Consider the following 19,604-nt stretch of genomic DNA (forward strand, 5'->3'; position numbering starts at 1 on the left):
CGCCGCCCGGGGAGGCGGCAGCAGCCCGGAGGGAACCGGGGCGGGGGTGGGGGTTGGGCCTGGGTGCGGCTCTGCCTCCTGCAAAACGAGGAGGGATCCGCTCTACAGAAGAGGCGTTTTTCTTGGTCAGATGGACAAGGCATTCTGATACATAGGGACAAAATAACACGTATTTCACTCTTTTTTTTTTTTAGCATGTATCTGCAAGAATCTTTCCAAACAATGATTTAAAATTCAACACGTCAAGTTTTGGAAGACACTTTGCTTAGGCGCCAGGGCTTGCTCTTGCATCTCTGCTAAACATGTAGCTTTCAGCCCTGGTTGTGTTACTTACTGACAGTTAAAGAAATTTAAACGTAAAACCTGATTTTTTCCTGACCTCCAAACAAAGGAAAAGTTATGATCAACACTTTAAGTGCACTAGGATCTGAAAAAATGTTGTAGTTAGCAATGTGTAATCACTTCTATTAATTCACAGCACATTAGAAAATACTTCTTTTTCTAAAGGACACAATAACTTATAAACTGTAACACACAAGAGGTTTTGGCTGTGCTGTTAGGTTTCCTGTTAGGTTTGGTTTGCCTCGAAGAGCAGATCAGGAAGCAAAGACCAAGTTGTTCTTTAAATTCAAAGAACACAATTCAGAGTATTAGATTAACCCATTTATATAAACTGGAGTAGTTCCAAATTAATGTCAATTGGCATCACTCCTTTAACACCATTGAGAGAGTGTGAATGGGCTACAGGTGAAGCTCTAACAAGTCCCCCTGAAGACATAAACCATTCGTTTTGCAGTAACACACTTCCAGAGCTCCTTTATAGCATCTTTGAAAGTAACAGGACTCATGTAGCAGTGGAAATAATGGCTGTGGATGTGCTGCTTCTAAAGAACGGGCACGATTTGTTAGCTGAGGTCCTTCTGCACTGTTACTTCCATCCCAGAGGCAAGACTGCAGCTGGAGGCCAGCCTTCGTGTTACCGAGATGTGAAAACGAGAGGTTTCCTTTTAGATTTCGATCGCAACCTTAGGACCTAAGAGTAGAAAGTAGAAAAATTACTTTGTCATTGGCTGATTTTGTCACTGCACCTTTTCAGACACTAATTCAATATCAAGTGGATGCAAAACTGGGGGGGGGGGGAATATAATTTGTTTGAAAGCTCTTTCTCATTCTTTTTGTACCAAGGGTGAAATGCTAAAGCTCAGGATTGGCAGTTATTTAACATGAAGCTCTGCCTTGTGAGCAATATGCCTAAGTCAGGCTTGCAAGAGAGCTGTGAGTTTGCAGCTCTGACAACTGAAACCCCACTGTTTTTCAATCATAAGCACGTTATTGGAAGAAAACAAGCCCCAGCAGAAAAGGGATGAGAGAGAGAGAAACAGCAGAAGCTCTTTGTGGAGCTGACATCAGATGAGCGGTGCTTCTTTCTCTCTCTGCTTGAGTATGCTATAAACAGAGCTGTGACAATTTATACCAATAAAATGGAAATGTTATCATCATTATCTGAAGTATGCGCTTGCATGGTCTACTAAATAAAGACATCAAAGTGACATTAACAAGACACTCCCTTTGGAATTAAAACCTTCAATTCCGTTCCAGCGTATTTACAGAACCAAGTAATTCACTGCTTGTATTTTGGAAGTTTGTTGCAACTGAGACAAGAATTGCTGGTAATTTCCCAGTAGCACTCCCCCCCCCCCCCCCCCCCCCCCCCCCCCTCCCCCCCCCACCCCCGCCTACAAACGTACAAGATCAGAAAGGTGAAAAAAAATAGCCCAATGCCTGCAAAGTGATGCACTGTAGCCAAGTCTTTCCCAATGCACTGAGCTATAACAGGCTATGTCAGAAAGAGTTACTAGGCTCCCTCTTTGGCCCTAAGCCTTTCTGGGCTGCCGTGTGGGAGGAACTGAGTTCTGACCACACCTTAACATTTCCCCTACTGCTCTTTGAGCAGAAGAAAACAGAATTGTCATGAGGGTCATCCCTGGGCCACATAAAGACGGGTGTCCCTGCTCTCAGGTGGTAAGGACTGTAAGTCCCTTTCTGCATGGGGACTTGATGTGGCATCTGGTGGCAGGATCTCTGACTCAGTGCATTTTGCTACCCAAAGAATTTCTCAGCGGATACAATGATGTTTATATAACGTTTTGTGTAGATGTTTCTAATCTCTGTATTTGAGTACTACAGATGCAGATGTGTTTTTCAGTACTCTACCTATTTTTAAAACAATTTTCAACCTATTATGGAGGGAGCCGTTTCTCCTTTTTATGGAAGGAATAACAGTATCTACTCAAAGAAGGCAATATTAAAGACATTAATATTCCTTAAACAAAGCGTAGGTCATTTCAGGATGCTTTTAATAAACCTACTTGGTCCGCAAGGAGTTAATTCTCTCCTGGATCTACCAGTTATCAGGAATATCGTCTTAAGAAAGTTCCTGGTCTGACACTCTTTTGCTGTCCCCTCCCTTCTTTGTTCTCTTCCCTCTTTCCCTGATTACAGTTCCAAAAACAACACCCAACCTCCTGAGGTCAATGGTTAATACTCCCCAGTGTTTATATAGTCTCCAGCAGCAGACCACAGTGCCTTTCAGCACTGGGCTAGCTCCAGCACCATGGCTGGCTTCTTGCAGATGATCCTAGCCTTCAGGAAATACCTGATCACAGTCTTTGTACCCCTTTTGTTTCTTCCTCTGCCTCTGGCTGTTCCTACCAAGGTAAGAACTTTTAAAATTGAATTTGAGAGCCAAATCTCCAACTCCCTCCTTAGAGTTGTTCCTTTTAAGTGACAGAGCTGAAGAGATACAGATTCTTTCTCACTTCATTTATTGCTTGAAGATCTTTTTTTCCTGAGCAGACCCCTTTGACTACTGATAGTGGGGGAATATAAAAGCAATAGGACATAGATGGATGAACAGATACATCTGTGATTGCATATTCTAGAAGAATGCTCAGTGACATGCAATTTTGTAACTTTTGCTTTGCATTTAACTGATTTAGCAAAGGACTTTCTATGCTGAAGCTCATACGTGTGAACCTAAGTTACAATCTAAGGCTCAGTTCTAATCCCCCTTCTGATTTTCTAAAAGTATCCAGTCCACATCCTCTTTTAATTTTTTCCTTGCTGTCATTGCCAGATAGAAGAGGCATTTTTCTTGGTCAGATAGGCAAGACATTCTGATACATAAGGACAAAATAATATGTATTTCACTCTTTTTTTAGCATATATCTGCAAGAATCTTTCCAAACAATGATTTAAAATTTAACATGTCAAGTTTTGGAAGACACCTTGCTTAGGATTCCTTCAGAAAAAGTTAACTACAAAAACCTGTAGTAGTGGGACAGGTATTTCTGAGACATCGATCATTTAAATACAGCACTGTGAGCAGGCAGACTGCCAGTGTTCTGCTTCTTATTCACTCTGGCTTATTTCTCCCACTCCCAATCTCTTCATGCAGGCAGATCTAATCTCTGGTCTTCAGGTCTCTTACTACAGTCCCAGCATCATTAAATAGCTAGTCCCAATCTACCTCTCCTGTCACTGCTCTTTGGATGTCAAGTCCTAGCTCTTTCCTCCAGTCTCTGCCTGCCTACCTGTCTCCCAGTCCCTGCTGACTCCCAGTTTCTAGTCTCCTTCGCCAAGCTTCCCTCTTCCCTGTCTTTTTGTGCAGCCTGTCCCAAAGCTCCTTCTTCCTCACAGCTCTTTTTCTGAGTGTTATCAGAGACTTCGGAGCTATGACCAGAGGATTGCAAGCAAGAATGATAGAGTGGCACTGGCTTGAGGTGAAATGCGGTAACTGATCAGGCGCGTCCTCCTATTCCCTTGCTATGCAAATAAAATAGCTTAAGCTTCCACTTAAAAGCTTACTAAGAAGAAAAACAGAAAAAGTACTTTTTTGCTCGTTAACTTTCCATAGGCAAAAGAGTTACTGAAGTTAAAAGAGATCTGGGTCAGAAAAGTTCTACGTAGCCGGAAAGCGAGATTGATTTTTTTTTTGTCCTGAGGCCACGAGTTCAAACTTACTTGCTAGAGTCATTGTTACCATACAATAAATCCTTGGTATTGCCTGTGCAATGATTTGGCAGTCTTGGTTCAGTTCCTCTTTGAAAATGACTCTCTGGTTTCTATTTAGTCAGCTACAACACAAAAATTCAAAAGGTCATGGACTTTCCCTTTGCAACCTGCAAGATTTCTTGTGTTAGAATTGTGCATCTGGTACTGCTAAGCAGGAAAAGCTGGTTCCTCAGCATGCAGAGCTGTAAGCAGACAACTTGATGGAATTTCACATTTTTCTATTCTGTTGAGCTATTAACCTGTCCTATAATGACATAGCACTGGACACTAAACTATTACAAATGAGAGCAGACAATGCTAAAGATTTTGTCTAAAGACAGAGGAATGTCCTTACAGGACAACTGACTTTGTGAAAAGCCTTATTCCAGCTTTTACTGTGAGCCTGTTCACAGCAGGCTGGAAGAGAATAGCACTGCGGCTGTGATCTATGTTCCAAAGCCCTGCTAGGGTCTCTCAAAAGGCACCCACTGGCATCTCTGAATAACAAAAATGGGAAAAAAAGGATCATCAAAATGGAAAATTGCTTTCAGTGCTTGATGGGATTTCTTACTGCTCTCATTCAAAAATAAGGCTCAAAAAGGCATCTTTTCATCTCCCCATGAATCTCTTTCAGCTTTACTTCTCCAACCCCGCTGCTTTGGTAATCTACCACCTAGATCGCTGTCTTCTTTCCTCCAGACTGTTGAGCTCCCCTGTCCATCCTTTCCCTTCATCAGCTCTGAAACTTCCATGCCATGTTCAGAAGTCCTGAGCATGTTCTAAAGCATCACAAGTTTGATCCTGCCAGCCACTATTCCAGCTCCTTGGTTTACTTCTCTGTAATCTAGCCGTTACAGTTTCCATCTCTTCGTTGTTTTCTCAATAAGCATCACTACATTTTCATTTATACTGTCCAGTATATTTTAGTGGACGTCCTTGATCCAAGACCACACAAACACTTTTTTCTTCCTTTGGATTTGCTGGCACCCATTATTGTACTAGTTCCAAAACGAGGAAGACACTGTAACCTGCAATGTTATTTTTCCTTGCCTTCTTCATCAGCCCAGCCATATGAAAACCCATTGTGACATGTTATTTTGAATCTTTTTAGTGCATGGGACTGAGTTAAATATTTTTACATAATATTTGGAGTGGTTGTCCAAAGCACAACTAAATCAATGCTTTCTCAGAAAAAGAGTAACACGAAATAGGGGATCATACTTTCTTCAAAGAAACAAGTCAAAGCCAGTGGAAGCTGAAACTGATCTGTGACCAGTTTGTCAGTGAGCCTTTCAAAGTCTGTACTAAGCTAAAAATCCAATGAAAAATAGATAAAAGTATTTACAGTACAAGGAATCCAGGCTGTTGAAATTAGTTGGGGTTCATCTGGGCCATGTCCTGAAACATGCAGACAAAAAGGTGGAGAAACCTTGTCTGGATCAGTTACTATTTCTGCAACTCAAAGACAGAAATACATAAAAAGAAAATACCACCAATACCACCAGCAAAATCAAGAAGTCTGTGCAGGACTGCCAATTCCTTATCGTGAAGGGTTCAGTGTCATCAATTTGTTTCTTTTCCTAAGTTTCTTGTTTTTCCCCGTTGGAGGCCCCAATCTTTTCCTCACAGTTCTGACAAGGTTGTTGAATAGTTCGTCATTTGATTAGGAACTGCATAGGTAGGAGGATAGACGGGAGAGAAAGATAGAAATCAACCTTTTCTCAAATCCCATTATCAGGCAATGAGTATAATTATGGGCTGTTGCTTTCAAAATCAAGAGTCTGTGCAGGACTGCCAATTCCTTATCGTGAAGGGTTCAGTGTCATCAATTTGTTTCTTTTCCTAAGTTTCTTGTTTTTCCCCGTTGGAGGCCCCAATCTTTTCCTCACAGTTCTGACAAGGTTGTTGAATAGTTCGTCATTTGATTAGGAACTGCATAGGTAGGAGGATAGACGGGAGAGAAAGATAGAAATCAACCTTTTCTCAAATCCCATTATCAGGCAATGAGTATAATTATGGGCTGTTGCTTTCTCAAAGCCTAAGTGAGATGTACAGTCTATTCTGATTGCATGTATTCTTCTTTTCTCAGGAGGCCCAATGCGGTTATGTCATCATAGTGATGGCACTGTTTTGGTGCACGGAAGCCTTGCCGTTGGCGGTCACAGCTCTCTTTCCTGTCCTGCTGTTCCCACTAATGAATATCATGGATTCAACAACAGTAAGAGATCTTGCTCTATACGTGTTTGCCTATGTATTTATTGGTCAGCTTCTCTTATTCTGGGATTATTTCCAGGGTGATTTCCAGAGTGTGGTGCAAAGAAGAGAAAATTGCACTATTGTTACACAGGGAATTGTCTGTCCTCTCCATGGAACTCAACTTGCATGAGCCTAGAGTGAACTCTGGGTGGAGCTGCTAATCTGAAATCGAAGCAAATTCACTGTTTAGATGCAATCCATAGTTACTGCGTGCAATGTCTTTGGGACAAGATCATCCCTCAGAAAGTGCCTTCTCTCTAAACATTGGCTTCTTGTCACTATTTTCTCTCCCTTGTTCCATGTTACAGGTCTGCAGGGAGTATTTGAAGGACACCAATATGCTTTTTATTGGGGGACTGCTGATGGCCATTGCTATTGAGAATTGGCACCTACACAAGCGCGTTGCTCTGCGGGTCTTGCTCATCACTGGTGTCAGACCAGCCCTGTGAGTAACAGTTGTGAAAACGCCGTGCGATAAAGGACTTCATGGCATTAGTTCCTATCTCAGAGTTGCCTGTAGTCCTCTACGTGAATCTGCAGATCATATCCTACAAATGTTTTTCTACAGTCCAAGCGAGTTAGTGCCTGAGCAAACCTAGCAAATGGGGATCCTTTGATGTGTTACAGACCTGGTGCCTCTTTTTTGAATTCCAAATGGCTTTAGGTGGAGAAATAGCAACAAGAGAGTCAACTCTGAAAAGACAAGGGTGCTGCTAGGCTTGGCCAGAAGCACAGCTTTAGACAACCAGGAGAGACTACAGCTGAAACACAGAAAACATATACTCTCTAACTGTTATACTGATTGCAAAGAGAAGAGGAAATATAGGGATGCTTGTTTTGAAAACAACAAACATTTACCAGACTACAACTTTAAGCTATGCAGAGGCTACACGGCCCTATTTAATTTGTCTCAGACCATGAGAAGAGAGAATACTGAAGGAAATTACAAAGCAATAGAATAAAAATGCATACAAGATAAAGCCCTTTTCATCTAATATATAATCTACATCTCATCTAAAGAATCATTTTGAGACAAATAACATAGTAATACTGAAACAAGGATTAGAATTTTATATGAGTAAGAAGAGAATCTTAAATGATAGAGGTGGGATAAAATTACAAACAAAGAGATCATCTTCCTTATGGCTTAAACTGATTGCCATTTGGGATCAAATTCAGTTTGCAATTCCTCTTCAAATATATTATAATACATTAATATGTGTTATTGAGATGGTATGTCTTCCTCGGAAGCATGCAGAATAAGCAGGATACTGACTAGATAAACTGTTTGCTCCAAGACACCAGCTCCCACTTTCCTAGTCATAAGAACGTAAAAGCACAACTGGCTGAAACTGCAAAAAGAAAAATTTATGTTAAATCTTACCGTGACATTCACAAAGCAGACGAGGGTAAGAGGAAGTGCTAGGTGTGAATTGCTAAGCATTTTCCAAACCCAGCATTTGTAACTAAAGCTTTGTAACAAAGAAAGGGCATTGCAGCGCTGAGTTCTGAACTGGCTTCTTCAAACCTTTTCATTTCAGACTTCTCATGGGTTTCATGATTGTGACTGCCTTCCTGTCGATGTGGATCAGCAATACCGCCACCACTGCCATGATGGTCCCGATAGCCCAAGCAGTGTTGGAACAGTTGCACAAGTCTGAAATGGAGTCTAGCACAGCTGGTCAAGCATCTGAAAAGATCAATAAAGCCTTTGAACTGCAGGAAGAGTCAACTAAACCAGACAGCTCCAAAGAAACAGAGGAAAAAGGTGAGTGGGTTATGGGTGCTTTTCACTTTGGGATAATGGAGGATGACCTGATGCCTTCTTCACTGTCATTACAGTTGCTAGTAAATTTTAAAAGAAGAATGTACCTAAAGCATCCTGACTGCATCAGACAGCGTTTATGAGGCTCTTGCATGAACCAGACAAAAGCACAGTAAGATCTACTGACTTGGCTGAAGTTAGAAATAGATTGAAAATATGAAGCAATGATAACTAATCAATAAAACAACAAAATGTATAAACTCTCCATTAGGTGAAGCCTTTACATTAGGCTTGATATTTCCCTATATATTTATGTTAGTTGAATTATTATCTACTGTGTAACTTCTCAGATAATAGGGAATTTCTGAGGGAAAATTTCTGGCCTATTTCATGCCAGAAGGTTAGGGATTAAAATGATCTTTCTAATCCAAAGATATACAATCATGCAACAATATCTCTTTACCAGCTGTCTTGCCCTCTTCCCATCTTTGAGACAACTCAAGTGTTTCTGAATGCAAATCTCAGTGCCAGCAGTCAGGTGCTGGTACAGGACGAGTTCCCTTCAGTCCAGCTCCTCTGACTCTGCTGTACCTCCCTGAATTCTTGCCTCTCTCCCCGCCATGTGCAGTTCAGACATTGCTCTAGTTCACCGAGAAGTGTCAGCAGTATGTTTGGACTTTATCACACATTTCAACTTCTCTTCTTCTGAAAAACTGCTCTGTATCAAGACAACCAGTGAAAATGGACAGAAGATCAAAGAATTAACAATGCCAGCCTTAAAATGAGGAAATTTGGCTCCTTCAGCTTTGAGTCCATTGTGTCCTAGCCTCGGAATACTGAATTACACAGGCACAAGATCTTTTCCTATCCAATCTAGCTTCTGTAACTCTTTTGTTCCTGTCTTGGGACCTAGGTAATAGCCATGTCCTGACAGTCGAGGAAGACAGTAAGAGAAATGAAAATCTGCAAGAAGAGAAACACAAGAAATTATGCAAGGGAATGTCTCTCTGTATTTGTTACTCAGCCAGTATTGGAGGGATTGCAACTCTGACTGGTACAACACCAAATCTGGTACTGCAAGGACAAATTGATCAGTAAGTCTGGTTGAATTTGGGATTACATACCCACTAAACTGCATCATTCTGCTACAGCTGACTTCCAGGCGACACAGAGAAGGAAGATACCAATTTGGTAACTTTGTCGGGAAGTTAGCTTCTCTCCCTTAGTGGGCCTCACAGTACCTCCTCTTTTCTGAGCCATTAATGGAATACAGAAGAGAGTGCAGAATTTTGGACACTAACAGCCATCCACATTTTACAGGCTCTTTCCTAACAATGGCAACATCATCAACTTTGCCTCTTGGTTCTCCTTTGCCTTCCCCACCATGATCATGTTACTGGTTTTGACGTGGATTTGGCTGCAAATACTGTACTTGGGCGTTAAGTAAGTACCCTTTACACACTGTAATAGAGCTGACAGGCCTGTTAGCAAGTACTCATTACATGTTGTAACACAAGTGATACTTTTATTGATGAGCCTAGGCTTGAAAGTCAGACAGCAAGTGACAAAGTCCTCACATACAACAGAGACTAGCAGAACAGCATACTAAGTATCTGTTAAAATACTGCAACTTTTTCTCTGAGGAACTTGATCAAATCCCAGCTAAATATACTCTGTAGGTGAAAATAGGAAGTTTTAACTGCATATAACCTGTTCCGCAGCATTGCTTTCATGTCCTGAAAGATTGTTGTGCTTCAAACTGGGAAATCAATTTCTACATATAGCTGGTAAATACCTTTGTGATGAGAGTTGCTACAGACCTAGATGATTAGTATTGTTCCAGTTCCCAATGCTAATCACCCCATGCAACCGGCTTGCGTTACCTACCTGTTTAATACTTAGCCTATCACTTTTGTATTATCCCCAACCTCCTTTCTTTTAAATGGAAAGAGCTCTGTAATACCTACAATGGTACTTTCGTCTTCAAATTCCTCTTTTAAAATTCTCCTTTTCTGTAATTTTAAAAAGCTTGGCAACTGTTTACTTCCTGGTGATCATATAGCCTTGTCAATCACAGTAACATTGACATTATTTCTCCATGTGTCCAGATAGTATGCCTGTTTATATTTATATCTCGAGCTTTTAGGGGTAGGAAGCTTCTTCCTGGTCATCTTGGCAGTACACAGTACAATGCAGTTACTATCCAACACCTATGGCTGCTGATGCCACGATAATAATATATATATAATTTCTATATGCATATATAAATACATGTATCTAAAAGACAATATGACTGAGTATAAAATTTGGATTCTTAACTCTGAGGATATCTGGCAAATTTCTCTGATATTTCTTGTCCATTTTTTTCTAGTTTTCAGAATAATTTTGGTTGTGCTGCAAGTGCCTCTGCAAAGGCTAAGGAGCAACGGGCCTATGACATTATCAAGGAAGAGAGCAAGAAACTGGGCTCAATGAAATTTGCAGAAATAGCAGTTTTGATCCTCTTCATACTACTGATACTGCTCTGGTTTACAAGAGACCCTGGTTTCATACAAGGCTGGGCAGCAGCTCTTTTCAACAAAAATGATAAAAGGTATCACCACGTTTCCTCCTCCCTTTGAATAAAAATCAAGTAGGCTAGTTTTCATAACAATGAAAACACGACTGGACTGAATTTCTGACTGATCTATTGCAGCTATGTCACTGATGCTACAGTTGCCATCTTCATTTCAATTTTGTTGTTCATCATCCCTTCCAACATTGCTAACAATGACAGAGACGAACAACAAACAGGTAAGTTTACTGAAGGCATCAAAAATCAACTGTCAGGATAGCTACACGGGAAGTTTTACATTTTAGATTTACAAAGGAAATTTCAAACATTAAACAAGATTTCAAACTGCTCTCCCTGCATAGCTGCAGCTGTATGCTTTAGGCTAGGCAAGGCATATATCCCATAGAAGTTCTCTGTTTCTTGTAATTTAACTAAAGAGGAAACTCTTATCACAGCAGTGTCCCAGACACTCGTATACACATATGTAAAAGCTTCTGAAGCTGGAGTCTTCAGGAGAGAATACATGATTTCGCAGAAACACATACAGTTCTGCAGATATGTTGCCATGCTTTTAACACACTCTTACCTGTATTCTACTATGCCTCTTGGAGCAGCTACAGATCATTCATTCGTATTTTTGCAAGTCAAGTTTTAAAATCTTTGTTGATGAGGCTCCCATCATTTGCTTTAGGAGATAATTCCACAGTCTACTTGATCTTCCTGACAGAACTGTTTCCTGATGTTCAGACTAAACTCACTTTCCACCAAGAAGTCCTCCTTTCTTTGGGGAATGTAACATGGCTTACAAAATCTTTTTGGATTTTAGGCAGCAAGTCAAAGATCCGAGCACCTCCAGCTCTCTTGGACTGGAAAGCAGTTCACCAGAAAATGCCATGGAACATTGTGTTTCTGCTGGGAGGTGGCTTTGCCTTAGCCAAAGGCAGTGAGGTAGCATTCCTCTACCTACCTGGTACTTGTGTCTTCCTGGGTGTTTTCCATCTTGCTTTTCATGCGTGCTCTCCCAGAACGCAAGAGGGCATGCTGGTAGCACAAAATGCACATTTCCTCAGCTAGTGGCAGTAGGACAGACTTCACCATCCTTAGGAGGAGTCCTGTGATTAGAACAAATCTTTATTGTTGTCTATGCAACTGGGATGGTACTACCAATCAAGGCAGCATGATTAAACGTGTTTCTAGAAAAGTGGATGATTAAGAAACTACCCCAATACATTAAAGGTTCTATTAAATAAAACTTAATTGATGTGGCAAGCATGAGGAGATAATGTGCCCATGATGGGTCTCCAAATTATTTCAAACAAACTGCTTATGGAAATATGATTTAAATTAAACTACTAGAAGACAAATGTAGAGCTGGCTAGAGAACCTTCAGGAGCAGATAAAAACGTCTGGCTGTCAAACTGAAGGATGTACTGATGTACTTCTGCAGGCATCTGCCCGGAGTCCAGTGCTACAAATTATTTTTCAGTAATGACTTAGATGATGGAACAGACAATACATTTATTAAATTGGTAGACAATAAACAAATACTAGTTTAGAATTCAAAGATCACAGATCACAATGACCTGTAAAAGTGTTTCTAGAAAACAAGGATGCCAGTCAATATGGGAAATAGGAAGAAATAACCAAATATCACAAATGCGAGTTGTGGAAATGACTTGTTAAGTTTTAAAGCTGCTCATACACCTTATTCTACTTAATATTATTATATTGCTACTGAGAAAAAAGCAAACAACTGGAAACTATAGGTAGGACCATCATACATAAGACATGTAAAATATAATCCTTCCACTCAGGACTGGCAAGTCCTCAGGTACAGTAATGTATTCAGTTTTGGATATCAGTCTTCAACAACATGTGGGCTATATGAAGAAAGTTTAGAGGAAGGTAGTAAGAATGATCAGATCTCTGGGAAACATGTTTGGAAAAGGAAAGATTCAAGAAATTACATTAATTTATTCTAGAATAAATCATCAAATACATAAAAGCTGCTGCAGAAAGGAAGATATACTTTTTTTATATTCTGATGGTGCTGAAAGGCTTAAATTGCAGCAAAGGTTAAGCAGTAGGAAATGTTCCAACTGTAAAGATAGTTAAGCACTTGAAAAATTATCTGGGGAGATTTTGGAAACTTCATTGCTAGGGATTTTTAACAAGTTTGAAAAACATCTATCAGTAATAATTTAGGTAGAGCCAATCCTGCCCTAGGACAGGGAACTAGACTAGTCCTTTCGAGATAGATTCCAACCCTCCTGTGCGATAGCACTTTTCAATGTCAGAAGAGACAGGTCGAAGTAGCCAGGATATGAAATAGGGAGGACATGAAGAAGAACAGTGGTTGCAAAACCAGTAAGAAAGCTAGGCCATAATGCATGAAGAAGCAAGACAGGCACAGTTAGGATATGTTCTCTTGGGCAGAACAGCTGAATAATAGTAATAATGATGCCCAAACTACAGCCCAGAATGATAGGGAACATGCTGGTATTTTTCAGTGACTGAGAAGGATGAAAGGTATGAAAAGCTTCAGATAGTTGATCAAGATCTCAGACAACGTGATGAAATTACATTAAATAGCTAGAATATCTGCTAAGACATATGAAAGTAATGTAGAAAGTGAGTTCAAAGATCTTTGTTTAGATTCAAAAAAAAGCCCTGAATATTGATCATGTACAACTAATGGTCTGAACAGAGAAATAATTATTTGCTATCAATAACGTACTGTAAATGTAGTATCTTCTTCTTTCAAATTCTTTGGAAGGGAAAGCACGTTTATTTTTATTTAACCTACTGAATTATCGTGTCTATAAGCATTGCCTCTTACATGTTTTTCTACAGAAAGCGGTTTGTATGAGAACTCCTCTAAGAAGGGAAGGTAGAATTGGTGTGAGAAATGTAATTGGACTGTGATGTGGCTATTTCTTCTGCAGCCTTCTATCTTGACAGACCTCTTTCCTCTGTTACAGGAATCCGGTCTGTCTTCATGGATAGGTAGCAAACTGACTCCTCTGCAGCAAATCCCTCATCCAGCTATTGCTCTCCTGTTGTGTCTCCTTATTGCCACTTTCACTGAGTGCACCAGCAACGTGGCCACCACTACCCTCTTTCTCCCTATTCTGGCTTCAATGGTAAGTTCCAACGTTTCAAAATACTCTTATAAGAACAGCTTTCAACTCTTCTCCAAGCATACGTCTGCTCAATTATAAAAACTAACTGGCTGACATAGCCAAGCACTGGCTCGTCTATCCCATCAGGAATACAAGACTTTACATATACGTATATGTATGTGCATGCATATATATTCACACACACTGTGCTTAGTTCAACCTTTCTAAAATCATTGCTGGTGAAAAGTAAAGGGATTAAATTCATTGGCATATTAGACTTTGCCTTCTGGCCTAAACAACCTCATGAGGTCACTGCCAGCTGTACTTGTTTTTTCCTATTTGTTCTGCATAGAGACAGCAACAGCAGCAGCATTTGCTTCCCTGCAACTTTCCATTACTGTATTTCCCTCCGACCACTAGCCTTCCAGAAGTCTCTGAAGGTGATAGCATTAGTCAAGCTCTGTGACCTAATTCAGACTTTTGCATTTCCACAGGAGATTCCTGTTGCTGGGGTAGACATAGTTCTGCAGTGTGAAAAGCTGGTTCCAGATAGAAACTGGAACAAGCTCCACCAAAATCTTTTTGCACAGACTTCAGCTAAACTGATCCACTCACCTTCAGAGTTTGGGCTACCCTGTTCCCCCTGATAATTTAATTTTGTTCTTAACCAGTTTGAAGCCACTCTACATTTTTTCCTGGTTTTAGAGTTGAATACAACCATTATGATTAATTTATACCGCAGCAGTGATCAGATTCCACAATTGGGAACACAAAGCACTGACCACAAAATTAAGTCTTGCATTTGCTGCATAAAGACATTGGCTAGAAGTTTCTAAAGCAGAACCAAAATATGAGTGGCTGCGGTGTTTGTGAAAGAACGAGGTTTCTGACATGGACAAATACAATCAGTCTTCTGTTGAAAGATTTCTATGCATTTTTGTATAACGAAACAGTCACCTTTGCTCTCCCTTCTTGCATAGGCTGAAGCGATCTGCCTCAATCCACTCTATGTCATGCTGCCCTGTACACTTTCTGCATCGTTGGCATTCATGCTCCCAGTGGCCACTCCTCCTAACGCCATTGTCTTCTCATATGGACAACTCAAGGTTATAGATATGGTGAGCAAAAGCACATTCTTTTAGAACTTTCATCGCTAGTTTTGATCTTTCCTTTTTCTAATACTGGTTCTTCTTGAGTGTTAGAAAACTCACTGTACTCAGCTGAAGTCAAATGGAAAGAAGAACATACATGTCTGAATTAATGAAGGGTCACGCTGACTCTAATATATACACAGAGCCTTATAAAGATGCTGTTGAGCTTTTGAAAAACACCTGAGGCCTCTTGAAGATGTTCCAACAAGAGCTTGCTGTCAATGAGAAATGGCAATGTTTAACTGTTCCAAATGTAGATCATAGGGATGTCAAAGAGTCCTATCATCTGGGCAGTCCTTCTGCAGGGACGAGGGGAAAGCCTAGCAACATCTCACTAGGCTGCCCTGATGCCCTTTCTCAACATGTTAAGGAAAGATGGACAAGGATGCCATGTCTCTTGATAACTTTTCAATTTATAATTGATCCAAGAAGAGAGCCAAAGTAACATTAGAGACAGATGCCAGCTCAGAAGAGGAAGTCCTACATAAGTGGATTAAAAGGATTTCAGGACTTCTAGTTTAAGGGTTTTGTCCAATGGAAACTCATTTTCCCCTAATACAAATTATATTTGTGAAGAAAACCAGCTTAAATGTAATTTCATGGAGTTCTGAGGGAGTTGTGAAAAAAGGCCAAAGAGAAAATCTAACCATAGAAACAATCCTAATCAGCAGGGAAGGAAAAAATTACTCAGTTCAACTAATAACCCTTCTCTTTTATAATTCTAGGCCAAAACTGGGTTTGTACTCAACATTCTAGGAGTTCTGACGATAACTCTAGCCATCAACACCTGGGCTTCATCTTTGTTCCAATTGGAAACTTTCCCATCTTGGGCAAATAGGACAGGCGTATGCCCGTAACGTGGAGAGGCAAGGGAACCACCAACTGTTTCTGTTAGAACTGCAATGAGAGCAAGACTAGCATCTCCACAAGTTTTGCCGAGGCAGTGGTTAAGAGACAGGCCTGTTCTGTGGAAAAGGACAAGCCACCTACAAGCAAAACCATTCACTTGAAAACAGCAATAAAATTGCCTAACAGTGCTATTTAGCAGGCAATTTTGTTATCCCAGCAGCTGTAAGACGAGGTAACCTTTGGCTTTTCAACTGTTCCACGTATCTTTAGATTTTCTGTCTCTGCAGGGGTACTTTTTTTTTTTTACATCACTTTTCAAGCTCTACCTGTAAAGTCTGAAATCTGCAGTGAGAAAGAGAGAGGTGTGTATATAAAAGGAAGGAGAGAGACTCTACGTTCCTGATTTCATGCATGTATCTGTGTACTGTCACAACTAATATGACTATTCACCTGTATATGAATATACAGGCCTCTGTGTATATGTTCAAAATGTACGTGATTGTTATATACTCTATGGGCATTCACAGCAAGGCACGTACTGTATGATTACAGACAAATCACATATTGTCAGCCCGTTCTATTACTTTGAAACGTATTTATTTGCAGTCCACTTGTTATGAATGCAAAAAACGATTTTTTCCTAGAACATCTGTCCCATTGTTATTTATGTAAGATTACAGCCTGCAAGGTCATGATAAAAATAGCAATATTCTCTTGAGAAGGGGAGAATCCCTGTGTCCTAAAATATATATGACTGAATTAAAGATTTTTTTTTTTTAATGTACCCCCGGTGTTATGGAGATTTTTCCTACTATATGTCACTGCTTCTAGTTCTGTCTTCCATGTATCAGCTGCTTGTCTGTGTGCTTCCTTAAAATATCTTGAAATAATCAGAGAAGTTAGCATAACTGATTTTCTCTTATTGTTAAAGTATTAACTATTTTATTATTGAGTCCAATTTTCTTGGACTCTCAAAACCAAGATCTTCCTTTTCAAAAGCCCCTAATACAGTTAAATATTTAATCCCTGTTCTGCTGGAACTGACTTTCAGTAGCACATAGACTCCTAATGACCAAACTGACAAAGATACTGGAATATCCGAAGACACTTTGCCAAATCAAGCACTTAGTACCATAAATGAGGTTGGGTTCAGACAGATCAGTTACAATACGTGCCCCTGAACTTTGCACCAAATGCTTTGCACCAAATGCCTGCCTCAGTTTTGCACAAAGTCTATTGCATTTCTGAAGTCCCACTTGAACCATACTGGTTCAATGAGAGCGAATGTGAGTGAATTTCACTCTAAAATAGCGTGCACACTTTTCAAAATCTTTCTTCTTTCTTTCTCTATCCTAATTATTAGGAGACAAGGACAAAGTGCAGTGTACATTTGATTTATAAAATGTTAGAATTCACTGACCTGCAGCAGTTTCTTTCCAGGTCCAACTGTCAAGACAATTCTGGTATCTGCTGATCACTGATTCCCTTTGCACTGATAGCTTCATTGGTTGCTCGGGAAAATCACTGTCCCAGAAAGAACAGTCTGGTATTAACCCTTCAGTGGCTTTGAAAGATAGTGTTTTGATTTGATATGTGATAGGGATCCAATAGAATATCCACAGCACAAGAAGGAAGGACATTTTTTCTCCTTTGCTAATCAGCTCCTGGGTAATTGATTTCAATCACATAATGACTTGCTCAGGTCACTGCTACACCACTCACTTTCTTTCCCTTTGCATTTACCTCTATCAAATAACATCCAAATCTGTCCAAATATTTTCAATACCCTGCTCACCCCGCATCTGAGTGCCTAACAAAATGACAAACTCAAGCAAATGATTTGCTGCAAACCTCTCCCTTCTTCGCTCTTTGTCTACAGCATCAGGGCAGTGTGCATAGCTTTTGTTTGCTTTTTGTTTTCTTTGAAATACTTGTGCATAGTTTACATGTCCTTCTAAATTACTGCTTAGCTAAGCAGGAAATGTTGAATTCTTATAACATTTCCCATCAGCCTCTCCTTCCAGCCCTTTAAAACTGTGTTATGATTCTTTGAAGTCTTTTCTATTAGTCTACATTATTCAGAGGCTGTGGTGTGCATAAGTACATGTAGGAGCACAGGTGCAATCTTTATGGCAATCTCAAGAAGAAAGAAGAGAGACATGAAGTAGCACAGAGTGTCGTGGGGCCAATGCAATAATGCTGGGTGTTCCATGTTCATTAGCATGTATGAGTATATAAAGGTTAGAGACTTACCAGAAAATGGCTGCAGCAAAAGTTACTCAAGGGGTACACAAATGCCCAGCTTCCAGAAGAAGACAGGTGAAAAGCTGTAATCTGTAGACAGAGAAGAAAAGCTAACAATAACACCAGGACCTAAAGAGAACGGAAAATGTCATTAATAGTTTCCACCTTGAAGTGATGGTAGTAGCAAGTATGCACTGGGCAGTTTATTGCCTTGGGTGTGTCTGAGCGCAGGACTAGTTGAGGTACAGCTAAATATAGTGTGCTTGTGCAAAAAGCAGTACCACTATTAAAAACGTTCATAATTTTCTAAGCAAAGCAGGTAGAAAGTGTTTCTAAGCCCCATTATTACACAGATCACCTTTGAAGGGTGGTTCCCCATTATGTTTCCAGATATTGCCCTCAAGGAGTGGCTCTATTTCCCATTGTGTGATCAAATTTCACAATCTTCTGTGAAACTGCCAGCTCAGCACCTGTTGTAGTTAGGTGTGATTTCCAATGCAGCTCTTCATTTCAGAGTTGACACTCAGTTTGTTTTACATAAGAGTTGTAAGTGATAAATTTGGTAATGAGAAGGGGATGTCTGCCTTCTTGCCTGCCTTCTCTAAAAAGCAAGTGCTCTACAAAACCACAAAATACAGGTTTCCCACAGTATATGCCAGTGAGTAAGTGGGTGACTCGCAGTCACCTCCTCCATTTTCCCTGGAGTTATGGTGCTGTCTTGCCTTGCCTTGCCCAGACACACGCGCACACACACGCACACACACAAGTTCTACAGGCACATACCTGTACACCTAAGGCAATATGAAGGACTTACCCTGGTAAACATATACATTTCTACGACACACGACCACACCAGAAAACCAGATGAATTTTAAGCAGGCTAATACAACTTAAATAGCTTATATTTGAGAAAGGCGCTTCATCATAAACATCTTGACAGAAATTCGTAAAGTGGCACGTAAGTGATGCAAGGGTCACTTCATCAAGCACTGAAATCATAAACAGACTTAACAGAACACATGACAATTTTAAAGCCAAAACAGGATAAAGCCAGCATGTGTTTCTAATCCTGAAGTTGGTTCGAAGAAACCAAAAATTTGCTCCCAGTCACTTAAAAGCTATTAAAATGAACTTGAAGGAAGCCTGGTTGTATAGCACTGAAACCTTGAAATATATCTAGATCTTACAATTTAATTCCTTAGCTTTCATCTAAAAACCCCCCCAAACCCAAAAACAACAAAAAACTGCTTTGAAGGAAGCCTTATCATATAATGGACATAAAATAATTCTCAAAAAGATGAAAAATACTTTCAGAAAACAAAATACAAACCAACAGAAACATGAAGGTCCTGTGTTTTATCCAGTAGTCATCAGCATGTATGTAAATACGGACCTTTCACCAGAAGCTGTAAGAGCAGTTCCACTCTCGTCCCTGGAGGTAATTCCTCCCTCAGATAACTATGGCATGTTGGCAGTAGTGTGCGTCTTAGTGCAAAACTCCAACTCTCTCCATTTGGCGTATTTGTTCTAGGAATACAACTCTCTGCTCTCAATTAACATGTTGGTTTTAGTGTTTGCAAAGGCAGAAACAGAGTTTAGAATTTCTGCAA

At 40.1% G+C, this 19,604-nt stretch overlaps 2 protein-coding genes across 2 annotated transcripts in view; one reads left to right on the forward strand and one right to left on the reverse strand.

Moving 5' to 3' along the window:
* SLC46A1 (solute carrier family 46 member 1) overlaps positions 1 to 1,522 on the reverse strand; it is a 6,461-nt gene extending 4,939 nt beyond the window's left edge. The window contains exon 1 of the mRNA XM_009278299.1: positions 1,475 to 1,522. Within this exon, the coding sequence (XP_009276574.1) occupies positions 1,475 to 1,522 (48 nt within the window). The remainder of the gene's footprint in view (positions 1 to 1,474) is intronic.
* Positions 1,523 to 2,614: 1,092 nt separating this feature from the next.
* Positions 2,615 to 15,758, forward strand: SLC13A2 (solute carrier family 13 member 2). Its single transcript, XM_009278149.1, has 12 exons — positions 2,615 to 2,716; positions 6,143 to 6,271; positions 6,618 to 6,754; positions 7,851 to 8,077; positions 8,988 to 9,168; positions 9,395 to 9,517; positions 10,446 to 10,667; positions 10,770 to 10,871; positions 11,459 to 11,576; positions 13,610 to 13,771; positions 14,731 to 14,868; positions 15,627 to 15,758. The coding sequence occupies exons 1-12, from the start codon at positions 2,615 to 2,617 to the stop codon at positions 15,756 to 15,758; spliced, it is 1,773 nt and encodes a 590-aa protein (XP_009276424.1).
* Positions 15,759 to 19,604: the final 3,846 nt, after the last annotated feature.

The sequence above is a fragment of the Aptenodytes forsteri genome, unplaced genomic scaffold (assembly GCF_000699145.1).
Source record: "Aptenodytes forsteri isolate BGI_AS27 unplaced genomic scaffold, ASM69914v1 Scaffold66, whole genome shotgun sequence".
Lineage (NCBI taxonomy): Eukaryota > Metazoa > Chordata > Aves > Sphenisciformes > Spheniscidae > Aptenodytes > Aptenodytes forsteri.

Excerpts from the sequence above, each read along its gene's own strand:
- SLC13A2 (XM_009278149.1), top strand. The coding sequence starts at position 2,615 with ATGGCTGGCTTCTTGCAGATGATCCTAGCCTTCAGGAAATACCTGATC. Across the intron at positions 9,169-9,394 it reads CTGCAAGGACAAATTGATCA|GCTCTTTCCTAACAATGGCA; the intron begins GTAAGTCTGGTT and ends CACATTTTACAG. Across the intron at positions 9,518-10,445 it reads ATACTGTACTTGGGCGTTAA|TTTTCAGAATAATTTTGGTT; the intron begins GTAAGTACCCTT and ends ATTTTTTTCTAG.